This window comes from Pundamilia nyererei, unplaced genomic scaffold (genome assembly GCF_000239375.1).
Source record: "Pundamilia nyererei isolate P.nyererei 1_Seehausen unplaced genomic scaffold, PunNye1.0 scaffold00463, whole genome shotgun sequence".
In the NCBI taxonomy this organism is placed as follows: domain Eukaryota; kingdom Metazoa; phylum Chordata; class Actinopteri; order Cichliformes; family Cichlidae; genus Pundamilia; species Pundamilia nyererei.
Window position 1 is genome coordinate 16,098 of NW_005187864.1, and position 13,597 is coordinate 29,694.

Below are 13,597 nucleotides of genomic sequence, written 5' to 3' on the forward strand. Positions count from 1 at the left end.
AAAAACATCTAAAGTAGGGGTGGGGGAATTCAGGCCTCAAGTAGGCAAAAGTGGAATATCACATTTTCAAAGTAGAGAAAGTAAGCCCCCCTCCACCACTGTTCACAACATGTCTTTGATAACCAAAGACAATTATATAAATCAGTCAAAATCTAGAGAGTAGTGATGTGTGGATATATCGATTCCTTCGATACCAATCATTTATGTTCTAGAATCTCACATTAAAATATCGATAGTTTAGTAATTTAGGGTAAATTTGTAGTTTATCATTAACAGGAACACAGTGGGAAGAACCTATTTCATTCGGATTGTCTAGACTGGAAGGAACTACTTCCTCTTCCGCCTTTCATAGTCATGAGCGAAATACGGCTGTATAAATGTGTCACGGCCCCTTGGTGTGCGCACTCACAATAATGGCTGGAGTCATGTGTGGACGTATTTTACATCCACAAACGTGGTTTGCGATACATGTGGCAAGAAAGTGAGGTGTTGTGGCAACACCACAAATTTGTCAAACACCTCAGAGTAAACCATCACAGAATACGACGAGCGTATGTTGAGGCAAACTGAAGAGGGGTTGGAAGAGGAGGAGTGGACAGGGACAGGTGCTGCTAGGGCGAGACAGACGTCTCTCATGGAGTCCTTTAGTGCTGCAGGCAGGCAAGGTGTTCAAATAGCACACAACTTCAGGTTTTTTATTTCTATATGATGAATTCTGCATTATTAGGTGATAAGAACAAGTAATCTGATGACCTGTAATCATTATGATGCTATAATTTGAGATACAATAAATAAAATATGTTTTTGTACAAAGTGTTGGTATCGGATCAGTATTGTCGATACCACCCTGAATTTTACTTGGTATCGGATTGGAAAGGAAATCAGTGGTATCGCACATCACTACTAGAGACAGTTATGTCTGTCCTGCAGGTTTTAGATATCACCCTGGGTCAACACAACTGAATCAAATGACTCGTTCATTACCAGGCCTCGGAAGACATGTTGAGGAGGTCATTCAACCTTTTAAATCAGCTGTGTTGGATCAAGGATGCATCTAAAACCTCTAGGACACCGGCCCTTGAGACCTGGAGTTCCCCACCAATGATCTAAAGAACTGCTGGCTTCACTTGTCAGTTAAGATCAGTGTTCATGATTCAACAACAATAAAGAAACCAAGCAAAAACAGCACCTATGGGAAAGTTCCAAGGTGAAACAAACAATCAGACCTGGTGGTAGTGTGATGGTCTGGCTGCTTTGGAAGCTGGACGACTTGCTGTAATAGATGGAACCATAAATTCTGCTCTACCTGAAAAACCTGAAGGAGAATGTTGTCCATTCAATATTCATACAAATATCTTTCTACTTAAACTGAATTCAGATTCAAGTGAAATTCCATACATGCAGTTTTATTAGCTTTAAACCCTTGAAACATGTTGCTCACAAAAAAAGTCAGTCAATAGCTGTGTTTGAAAACTTTATTTTGGTTAGGGGAATGTTTGTGCAAGACATTTCTTCCTGAAGGTTAGGCAAAAGTGGAATATCACATTTTCAAAGTAGAGAAAGTAAGCCCCCCCTCCACCACTGTTCACAACATGTCTTTGATAACCAAAGACAATTATATAAATCAGTCAAAATCTAGAGAGAGTTGTTATGTCTGCGCCCCAGTAAATATTGCCATCTGAATCAACTTAAAAGCTGAGCTACAACATCCTTAAGTAGATGTGATTCTTGATGCGGTTCTTGTACAATATTTCTGTATTTTAATGCATTTCCAGATTTCTGGGTAAAGCCAGAACATTTGAGGTGCACTCTGCAGAAAGGAACGACTCACTCTAGATTTTTTTTTTTTTTAAAGTCATTTAGTTTTTGTTTTGTTTTTCCTCTTTGTCTTTTTCCTTTTTTAAAATAAATGCGCATTTCACATCGTTACGTTTACTTCACACGACTTTATTGAACCCCAGCAGCTTTTTGTTAGGTCACCAGGTTGCTGCTCATTAACAAGCTTTTACAGGCTTTCAGCCAGAGTGGTTAGAGAGGGACTTCTGGTCACTTTGGTCAGTGAGTCAGCAGCAAACAGTTCACACATCCTGACAGTGTTTGGGAATCGTGGCACACTCCAGGACTTCAGTCCATGACACAGTATCAGTAGTTATACTAAGCAGCTTGGTCCCCCCCCATCAGAGATCAACTTTGTGCACCTCTGTCAGCATGCACACCTGTGTGCAAGTACCCAAGCTTAACATACACGCAAGCACTCAGTCTCACTCTCTCACACACACACACACACACACCTCTCCATACTACACCCAGTGGAGGCACTTCATATGAAACTGCAGAACCTGACTGTGGTGGGCTGTAACGAGGCAGTTCAACATTAACAGGGCGGGTCTGTCTAATCCTTTAGTGTTTTCACCCAGTCAACTTAATGTTAAAGAAACTCAAACAGGCTTGGAAGGTCTTTAGGCCACAGTGGGTCAGACTTCACTCTGCCACCTTGAATACTGGTCAGTTTTAATTCATTAATACATAATCTTCTTTCAAATTTGGCTCGTAAGACATACAAACAGCCAAACATACCTGCATTTGACTGGTGACAACTTTCACCCATCAAATAAATAGGAACTTGTTTCACTGATACAGCCCATATCATCACCACAGACACACAGACACACAGACACACACACACACACACAGATCATACGTGTGTGTCAAGATTTAATTTAATAGCAGCTTCAGGGGGCAGGCACATCAAAACTGAGAGCCAGAAAAAAAAAACTAAAAACCTAAACTAAAAAGTAATAAAAAAAAAAAAACTGCCATTAAGTACAAAGACTGAACTCCAGAAAAGCTACAGCTTGTAAGAGAATTGTCTCTTTGAAGATTTATCTTGCAATTCTTTCTCCCTTTTAATCTGTACGATGTTCTGAGAACAATCCAGTTAGGAAAAAAAGAACTGCTGTTGTGAAAGACATTAAAGCAATGATGCAAACCTATTGCCTGCATCAGTATGTCACCTATGGCACCTAATGTGAAAATACCTATGGCTTCAGGATGCAGTGGTCCAAAAAATAAATTAAACTATGAGGATATTACATGTAACAACTAAAAACAGTTCAAATACCTTAAAATAACTGCTACATCCCTGGGCTAAATACCTATTAAATCTGCTATCAAGTCATTTTTTTCTCCACTATCCTAAATCCTTAGATAGGCAACATTTCAGACAGAAGGATGAGGGCTTTGTAATCTGGGATGAGTAGCATTATTACCTTAAGGCAATATCATCCATTCCTACTGCCTGTCCATGTTAACACCTCCCAAATAATCCAACATTAGCTTTAAACAGGGAAACCAAAGTCCAGGGGCAAAAAACAACAACAACAAAAAAAAAAAGGAAAAAACAAACAACCTTCCTCACAGCCATACACAAGTTGTGATCCTGGCAAAGAAACTGTTAAAGTAGACTATAACTAGTGTGTCATTTAAGGCTTTTTCCAGAAGGCTTGAGGTTAATACAGCAACACAAGCCCAGACAACATCAACTATGGTACATCTAGTACAACATGACCTGCATTACATGTTCTTAGTTCTTTCTCTGTAGGTCACAGAAATACGACACGTGGTAAGGCCGGTGACAAGTAGGTGAACAACTAACCACAAGCCCCACAGAAAAGGAAACATCCACGCCACATCAATTCACTTGCATTACAGTAGTAAAATGGTGACAACCTGTGCTCAAGGGAAATGACATTTTCCCCGGTAGCATGAGCTGACGTACTTGCATGCATGCACATGATCAGTTTACCTTTCACATACAGACACGCTCAGTTTAAAGTAATGGGACCCATTCTGTTTCACATTGCCTAAAGATTAACATGTGGGGAGCTAATGAGACTTTCTGCCCCTGTTCCAAATGTTAAGCATGACATTTAAAAGCAAATTCTATGATTCAAGTAAGACAATGTACAGAAATGCAAAAACAACAACAAAAAAGAAACATTTAAAAAGAACTCCCACACAACAAGAATCTCAGAAATGGAGAAGGTTACCGATTTTGCTAGTTCTGGCAGGGTTTGTTTTTTTTCTTCCTTAAAAAACAAACAAAAAAACATCCCACCAAGAGCAATGTCAAAAATCACCTGGACCACCAACAATATCGTTCAGAAGCCATGTTAGTATTCCTGATAGGGAAGCTCTGGCTCACACCCAGACCCCTTTACAAATGTACACTGCAGCTATGGGATTGAGCACTGTCAACAGTCCTAATAATTGCATATACAAGTAACCCCCATTCAAATGGATCAAAGCTGTTAGGAAGATAAATAATTGCAAATAAAAACATTACACAAAGACATCCTATTCTATCTTGCCTCTGGGCAGTTCTAAGGCCACACATGCTAATAAAAGTTGAGTTGTTCCATGTCAACCTATGAAAAGCACTGTGACAATCATAAGGCAAGCATAGTCTCAGCTGCAAATTAACATTTCTGAACACCATAGATATATGAACAAACAGCAGCACATCTGTGCCAGAGATAAAACAGTCGACAACGATCTCAAAAACCCTTCATCTGCAACAAGTACGACATGGCTTAAGACCTGAGGAATACTTTGAAACATCACACCTGGTGGGTCTCCAAATCAAGCTCTGAAGCAATGCAATTTAACTGCTCACTTTGAAGGTTTTAAAGAGTAAAATACAGAAGCTGAAAGCAGCTGTAGACCAGAACAAAAACAAAATTCAGTACACGCCACATGGGCATCAACGCACATTTAACAGTAGCCTGGGCGATGAGCATGGACTGCTCCGCTGCTGCCAGGTTCCTGAACTTGGCTCCTGGCGGACCTGTGTATATTCCCCATTGCATCCACATTCTGCTCCTGAAAGCTGGGCATCTGAAAATCCCCACCTAAGAAATCCACATTCTGCATCAGCTCTGACTGGTCATTAGGACCCTCCTTCCCTGGCCTATACTTTGCCCCTGGGATTCTGTCTCTGGAAGCAGCCTGCCCTCCCTGGAAAGCCACTGAGAGGTCTTGAGGGCCATTGTTTCCTGCTGTTGCTTGAACGCTGCTCCACGGTGGCTTCATGTAGTGGCCATTAATGTAAGGCATAGAACTTGCTGGGCATTTAACAGGGGATGAGGGTTGCGGTTTTTCTGCAGGATGATTTAGGGGAAAGCTCTGTGCACTGTTTGGTAGCTTGTGGCTGTAGGAGAGGTTTCTGGAGGGGAAAGCACACTCAGCTGGAGGTTCCATCCTTGGATTCTTGCAAGGATTGGCCCCCTCAGGAGGCTGCTGCATGTGGGCTAACTGATGCTGAGCCCAGGAGCGCTGCTGCTGCAGCTGCTGAAGCTGCTGAAAATGTTGCTGCTGCTGCTGTTTCTGCTGATGTAAATGGTGCTGAAGCTGCTGCTGCGCCACCTTCTCAGGGTTGGTGTGAAAAGCAGGTACACTATTAGCAGCAGCTATACTCTGCTGTGAATTGAGAGAAACGCTGGGAGCTTGGGCTGCAGCTTTGTCTGGTGGTCCCACCATGAGGCTGCTGGGTACATTGCCCAGAGCTGGGTGGTGAGAGGACACCCTTGAGCTGGCATTGATGAGCAGGTTGCGGCTAATGGGGCTGGGGTTTGCAATCTGTCCCTCACAGACTGAGGTGGTGCCCATACCGGCCCGAGCCTGACACAGTTGGTTGATTTGGTGCACAATGATGCTCAGGTCACCGGGTCTGTTCTGATGCAGGCTGGCTGCCATGGACAGTGGGATGGTGGAGGTAGATACAGTTATATTTGGTGGGGCATCTGGGTCAGGGAGCTTCTGTGGCCCATAAGGTCCCAGTCGGGCTTGCTGGGGGCAATTAGGCATGGTAGGAGGGCCTGCAGCAACAGCCTGGGGAAGGGCCTGCGACCCAACTAGCCCCTGGGTGTGCTGCATGCTCGGAAGCTGAGATCCATCAGATATGTGGCGCAGATCCTGAGTCACTCCTTGCTGTGAATGTAAAGCTTGTGGAGGAGCCACCTGATGCTTTAGTGACTGCAGATGAGAAAGATGCTGCTGTGGTACAACTGACGAACATGACTGGCCCTGCTGTGGCTGCTGCTGCACAGTCTGGGTGTGAGGGAGGCTCTGCTGTCTCTGCAGACCCTGTGGATGAGCCAATCTCTGCTGCTGTGGCGCCTGAATCTGGGACAAGCTCTGTTGCTGCTGGAGAGCTTGTGAACGAGCCATATTCCTTTGCTGTAAAGCTTGTGGGTGAGGCTGCTGCAAAGCCATTGGATGAGTCAAACGGTGCTGTTGCTGTAGTGCTTGAGGGTGAACCAAGTTTTGCTTCTGGAGTGCAGACTGAGACGGACCCTGTAGGTGAGGAGCAGGCTGAGGATGGTTTAAAGTGCTTTCAGTGGTGTAGGGCCCACTGTGAGGGTTCATGACTGAATTATGTAGTTGTCGGGTGTGGCTAGTGTCTGAGTTTTTGACAGGTGCACAGAGGACAGCCAGCAGGCCCCCACTGGTGCCGACCTGAGAGGAGTAGGGACTCTGGCGTTGGTTGGACAAGGATGTGTCAAGCCCGTTGACTGTGCGACGAATGTGCTTCTTTTGAGGTACTTTGACGCTGCTCGGGAAGATCTGGATGGTCAAAGGGTTGTTGGCAACTTTCTTAGCATAGGCATCCAACTCTGCTGGGGTTGGATAGCTGGCAGATCTCATTTTCTGTGTAGTTTCCCCTGCAAGATGTGCAAAATCAGAAAAAAAAAAAAAGCACATTCTTAGAAAATAACACCAACTGGGATTTCATATAGCACAAAACTTTATAGAGAAACATGCTGTCAGCCTGCAGTTATACGAGTTCTTCAATGCAAACTGGCGGTAAAAAACAAGGTGACCGGCTCTTAGGGGAAACTTTAAAACATCTTCTGTCTACAGCAGGGGTGGAGAACTCCAGGCCTCAAGGGCCGGTGTCCTGCAGGTTTTAGATGTGCTCTGTTTAGACCCAGACCAAACAGTATTGTTTGACAGATGGCCGTTAATATAAAGACTTCGGACTTTACGTTTTCCAATTTTTGCTTTAAGTTATTTTGTTATTTACATAATAATGCAAATAGCCTAATAATGATCCTTATTGTTGTTTAAGAGAGGAGCGGTGCTTCAAAGGATAGTTGCAGATTTGTCAGAATCTGCAGATTATACAGTACAAATAATATGTTCACGTTTCTCCAACAATGTCTTCCCAACAGTTTCACTGACATCTACACTGGATGGCCAGGAAGCGCTCGTTCGCGATGTCTTCTCGGGCGCTTCTCCGGAGCTGATAATTGCCGTCTGTCTTGTGTCGGTGGCGTAAAAGACGGATTTAATGCGACATGACCGTTCAAACAGCAGTCGCTTTCTAAAACATCGGATATGTATCGGATTCAGTACCACATACGAAAGTGACCCAGATCGGATTTGTGCCGATCACACTGTCATACCATGATCGGATATGGGTCGCATAGGGTCAAAAAAACAAAACAAAACAACAAAATCAGATTTGATGCGCTTTCGCCTGCAGTGTGAACGTAGCCTAAATGACCTCCTCAACATGTCTTGAAGTTCTCCAGAGGCTGGTAATGAGCTAATCACTTGATTGAGGTGTGTTGACCCAGGGTGAGATCTAAAACCTGCAGGACACCAGCTCTTGAGGCCTGGAGTTCACCCACCCCTGGTCTATAGTATAGAGTTTTGAAAATGTGTTTGGTGGGGGTCTTTGTTAATAGCCAAAGCTGTAACATTTACAAAAATACACAGAAGTTACAGTTATCTATGCACGCATATTTTCTAAAGCTGCCTAGTGGACCAGATTTCAATAATACTGGGCTTAAAAAAAAACAAAAAAAAAAACAACAACAACAAAAAACCTTATACAAGTCTCCCCATTATCAGAAACCCAAAATAGTCAGACCCCAGAACCCATGGACATCCCCATTCAAGTTGTTGCAGCCACCTTTCAGTTGCTTCTTGTTCTGGTTTTTCTGCATTTATTATCCATTTGCTCTGAGGTTCTGTCCGGTCAGTTATTCACCATTTGTCAGACAGAGCAGGTCCCTTTGCTCAGATGAAGCCAAATGCTGCGAAACTGATCAGACAGCACTTCACCTTGCACACAGTAGCAGACTGTAGCTGGCTATGATTATGGACGTTCTGCTCTGGAATCTTTTGTAAACCAGAGAGCCAGGTGACAAACAAAGACTAACTAAGATTAACTGCCACAAAGTAAATATGCTAACATTCACTGGGTTATTTAGTAAAGTATGTTTTTGTCCATACTCATCCTGCTGCAATATAGCCACAAACACCATCTTATTCTGTGGGAAATACCACATAAATCCAGAAGTTTTCAATAACTTGCCATCATTTGTGCACCCAAACTAGCCTCAAACAAAATCCACTTCACTTACGGTAATGTTCTGAACAGATGTTGAATATTTAACTGCATTTTAAAAGCCGGAAGCATGGACACAAGTTAACTGCTCTTTAAAATCAGTTGTCTAAAACTTACTGGTAATTTTTATCCTTTACATATTTTCTGCATTGCTCTAGAAGGTCATCCCACTACGAGTTTCAGATGCTCAGTGATTAGATATTTTATACAACTAAACTTTAGTGTCAAAACAGCTTGACTAGTATGACAAGTCAAAAGAAACACCACAACATGATAAAAGACGGCACTTACATTTTGGAGGTCCAGTGTTCATCTGCGTGCGGGAAAGTAGTCTGATGGTAGGCTTAACTGATGCTGGCAGGCGGGCCAGCATGTCACTCTTCAACTAATGCAGCACGGGACACCTTTTCCTCACCATACTGGGGGACAAACAGAGCAGGTCAAAGTCAGCCGTTGACACACACATACTTAGATTGGTGTGAAAATACTTTGGCATCACTGATTTTCACAGTTCAGTTTGACCTTTTGCAAATGGCATCTTGTAATAAAGAGAAACCATGGCTCTGTATAAGCTCACTGTGTACACACTGCAGGCAGCAAGGAGCTGAGATGGAGATGAACAAAGCAGCACATAGTTGTAGAGTGATGGCAGACTGTAAGCCAGCCAGCTTTCTGTGTCAAGCTAAGAATGTGCCAAAATGTTTTAGCAGCAAATCAGAAAATTTAAAAAAAAAATTGGGGAAAAGCAAAGAGCCATGCTTACAACACAATCTAAAACTTTTATTTGAAATATTTCATCATAATGCAGAGGTACAGAACCAGTGACATAAAGAATTGTTTTAAATAAGGAAAACAAACAATGCCATTTTTTCTTCCTTTTGTCCTTCTAGAATTACTTACTTTCATCTTCTCTAGTAATACAAACATATTTCATACAAGCCATTCTTTAACATCTCACTGTTATATCCCCTTCTTGACTGTCAATTATATCAGCAACACGCTAGCTTCACTTTTCAGAACTGGAAGCTGTGAGTCCACACAGACACACCTCATATTCAGAACTGTGCAAAAGCCTTGAAGTAACTCTCATTTCTTTACAATTTCCTTCAACAGATCTAGGCTTTGTTTTTTGTGTGGCACAGAGCAATAATTTTCCAAGTTTTCTTAATGTCTTTCAAGGTTCTATTTGGACATTGGTGGCTTTTTCACTCATTTTCTGTTCAGTTCTTGTACCTTACCATTTTCATAAGAATGTTTTTTATGTTTGGAGGGGGAGAAAAGGCTGAGGGATGCCAAATTACATAGAAACCACACTGAAAATCAGTGGCAACAAATCATAATTGAGGTTCTGTCATGGTTTGGAGCTGCATTCAGTCACGCTGGTGGAGATCTTTTCAAAATTGATAGATTCGTGAATATAGAAATGTACCATCAGATTTTGATACACCATGCGGCACAAACATCTGACTGTCCACAGCTTTGTGTAGTAAACGCATACCCTGATTTAAAAAAACAAAACCACAGACAGTGGAACACCATCAGTCATGGACTGGCCTCATCAGAGTCTGGACATCAACACTGAAGCAGCGTGGAATCATCTCAAAACCAAACAGCAAACATCCAAAGAAGGGCTTTGAATGTTCTTCAAGAAGCCTGGAGAACCATTCTTGAAGACTGGCAAGTTACAAGACAGCTACCTAAGAAGTCAGGCTGGTGGTCATAACCAAATATTTACTTTAAAGCTTGTTATAAAATACAAACTGTGATTTTGCCTTACATATTGCATTTGTTTTTATTTCTGGATATTAAGTAAATTGCTGCACCTAGTTCCATTTTCCTCACTCCATAAAAAGGAATTGGAAGGCAGTCTTCAGACTTTTCTGTAATATTGCATAGTTATATATGCTGTGGTTTAAAGTGTCACTGAAACCTTTGACTTCATGTTAACTCAAATAAATATATTTTAAAGGAGTTTTTTAAAGATTTGAAATAAGACAACAATTAAGAAAATAGATTAATGGAATCTTAATGGAATTAAGATTAATTGAGAATATAAAGATTTTGAGAACTGCAGCAGAATTCCTTTCTCAGCTCCTCCACTGAGAGGGAAGAGGAAGGGATCTGTTAAGAAGCACAAATGCCGAATCATCCTCCATTTGCAGTTTATGATTCATCACGAGTTAACCGTCTGAACAGTGGAAGTTAAGATTGACTTGTTATTCAGGATAGGAAAGACAAACCAGTTATAAACTATACAATCCATAGAAACTGTAGGCCTTTTAGTGTGCTCACTGACTTTATTCAGTGACATATTTATGATTATACACACAAACAAGTCTGTCTACAGTGTTCAGACCCAAAATATAAAGCAGTTAGTTACTAAGCCAGTGTAACCCTAATTTTTAAACAATCAGGAATCAATAAAACATTATCAGCACTCATCCTTCCTTACCACAAAGGTGCGTTTATTTTGGCACAATTTCCCCGAGGTTTCAGATGAAGTCTCCTGCTGAGAAATGGTGTTTGTGTCAGATGCCAGACACCAGGCTTTTCTACTTAATCTTAATTAAAATGCATTGGGCTACACATCGACGCTTCAGTCCTAGCTGTATATATATAAAACACACACACACACACACACACACACACACACACACACTTATTTTACCCTCTGTACCCAACCTTTCAAACATACACCAGCTAAAGCTGTCTTCCTAAGGCTGAACCGCTTTCTTGGAGTGGTCTTACAGCGGGAGAGGTGAACTTTCTGACAGCCAGTCTGCAGCTAGGTAACGTTAGCCATCTGTCTAACAATCCAGTCTCAACCTGCTGCAGTTTTAAACAGCTAGCTAACGCCTGTAGCCTTCAATAAATCACCCCGGACGATTCCAGTGGCCAAACACCATGTGAACCCCAAGCAGAACCGGACACCTTCAGAAAACTGATGTTAAATCGTTCAAAAGGTTACCTCAAGTCAAGCACCACAGTAAATAAGGAGCCTCTTTGTGCTTATTGTGAACAGGCCAGCTGGTTAGCAAACTTTAGCTTCTCGTTGACGGAAAGCACCGACGTGACCTGTGTTAAAAAGAGCGATACTTACTCCTCAGGAATCTTTGAGTAAGGAAACTTCATTTTGTGGCGACATAACGTTGATAAGGATTGTAATCAGCGTGTCAGCTCTTCGTGCTGCTGTCTGCTAAAGCAGCATCATCTGTCGGACATGCGCAAACAGACAGGACCCCTTTTCTGCATTTAAGGCATCGACGGTGAACGCCTGTCCATTAATCCACCACAGATGAGACGCTATTAAAGCCCAAGAGCGTCATTTTATCATAAATTTATCACAGATTATATAAACTTTAAGAGATCTGGTTATTCTGCTTGGGTGTTCCTGTCAGCCTTATATTTAGGCGGACGCAGCAGCAGTTTGGGACAAATGTTAACAGTTGGTCACGTACTTATCACCTGGCATGATTTGGATTTTCTGAAGTGGTGGCATGAAAAAAAACTTCCACAAAAAGCAAGTTTTTTTTATATAGTGAATTAAAATAAAAAGTAACACTTAGTGTAAAAAACAACATTTTGGCCAACGGAACTAAAAATTCAATCAAACGAAAAAAATAAATAAATAAATAAAAAACAGATAAAAAATGGTTTTGTGGTTTGTCAAATTTTCCAGCACAAGCAGACCGAAGAGACATTAATGCAGACGGTTAACCTGACTGGGATGACTGTGTGACAAGAATTTGTAAGATTTAGGAGGTTTAGATAAGCACATTATTAAAATAATAGTATCTGGCACCACTAATATTTTGAAGAAAAAAAATTAAATTCACACTAAAACTAATCAAAACTCAAACCAACTGATCCCTCCGGGGAAATAACAGAAACTTAACTGAATTTACTAACATACAATTAAAAATCACATAGAAAATAAAACTGATGAAAAACAGAATACTACTGCACAATTACTCTTGTGAGAAGTAAAACAGGAAACAACTGAGAAAGATTTGAGTTTAAAGCTTCAAACAAACTCAGATAAGGTTATTTTAAGTTACTTCATGATTCTAAATTGGTGGCCAGTTTAGAATCAGAAATTAGCCTAACCTCATCGTTGGACTACAGGACGAGAGAAGGCTATTTGATCCATGGACCTTCTTGTTGTGAGGTGATGGTGCTAACCACTGCACCATCTTGCCAGGGAAACATCTGTTTTTTGGTTGTTGTTGTTGTTTGTTTAGTTGACTTTTAAATATTTTCCTTTATATTTACTATTAACTACTACTAAAATTACGTTCACTGCTGTAACAAAAGAGTATATTGTATACTCAGCTTGTACATTCCTGCCTTTTAACACTTCTGCTTTAATTTAAAGGAGAGAAAATAAAGAAATAAATCATGGCAGTTTGATTTATTAGAATGACAGTTTGAGAGTGAGCAGATTCTATTGTATACAGATGGATGACATGCAGCAGGAGCATACACGAACATATGAACATTTGAGACAAACAGGGCATGAAGAAAGTGAAGATGAGAGACTCACACACACACAAAAAAGCATCAACAACAAGAATAACAGTCTTCTATAAATTCTCCCAGACTGACCGCTTCTTCCCTAATAACTACACAAACTAAACATCCCTGCCAGGTTGCAGTCAGGTCGTCTGGAAACACGAGAGTGGATAGAAATGCAGAAACCATTTGCACGTTTTGCTAAATGGACGGATTCTGTGAGCAGCGGCAGTGGATTACACTTCCAAACTAGAAAGCTCTGTGACAATTACAAATTTTAACAGATATAACATTGTTTATGATAAGTTTGATTATCCAGTGTACCCCGCTAGAATATCACTTCATATCTGATGCCACAGTTCAGAAATTGCAGATATGTAGAAACGCTGAACAGAGAAGAGTGTCTCTCTGAAATGTGAAAGTTTGGTTTGTTGACACTCTGTTAAACATGGCTTAGCATCTATAGGTAACTGTAGTGTCAAATTAAACATTGGTCCTCAGATGCACAATCCCTCCTTCTGATACACTAAAAATCAAGTCAGTCTGTTCTATTTGGCATCACTGTTTGGCCTTTCATGTTCTAAATCTATTCGATTGCCTCACATTTTACGCAATATAAACATGTTGGGTTCTCTAAACCGGTTACTTTCACAATTTCTCTGTAATTTC

At 41.2% G+C, this 13,597-nt stretch overlaps 1 protein-coding gene across 3 annotated transcripts; it reads right to left on the reverse strand.

Moving 5' to 3' along the window:
- Positions 1 to 1,461: 1,461 nt before the first annotated feature.
- Positions 1,462 to 11,750, reverse strand: LOC102207501 (protein FAM222B-like). Of its 3 annotated transcripts, none has more exons than XM_005753776.1 (4): positions 11,517 to 11,750; positions 10,869 to 10,922; positions 8,708 to 8,835; positions 1,462 to 6,722 (listed from the first exon to the last, which is right to left on the reverse strand). In XM_005753776.1, the coding sequence occupies exons 3-4, from the start codon at positions 8,787 to 8,789 to the stop codon at positions 4,774 to 4,776; spliced, it is 2,031 nt and encodes a 676-aa protein (XP_005753833.1). In that variant the 5' UTR covers positions 8,790 to 8,835; positions 10,869 to 10,922; positions 11,517 to 11,750; the 3' UTR covers positions 1,462 to 4,773. The 3 variants fall into 3 exon arrangements, with proteins under 3 accessions (XP_005753833.1, XP_005753832.1, XP_005753834.1); XM_005753775.1 differs by having other exon boundaries at positions 10,869 to 10,925; XM_005753777.1 differs by lacking the exon at positions 10,869 to 10,922.
- Between the last annotated feature and the right edge of the window lie 1,847 nt (positions 11,751 to 13,597).

Bases quoted from the DNA above. Each gene is read 5' to 3' on its own strand.
- LOC102207501 (XM_005753777.1), bottom strand. From the start codon at position 8,789: ATGCTGGCCCGCCTGCCAGCATCAGTTAAGCCTACCATCAGACTACTT. The intron at 6,723-8,707 runs GTAAGTGCCGTC...CACATCTTGCAG, and splicing joins GAACACTGGACCTCCAAAAT to GGGAAACTACACAGAAAATG.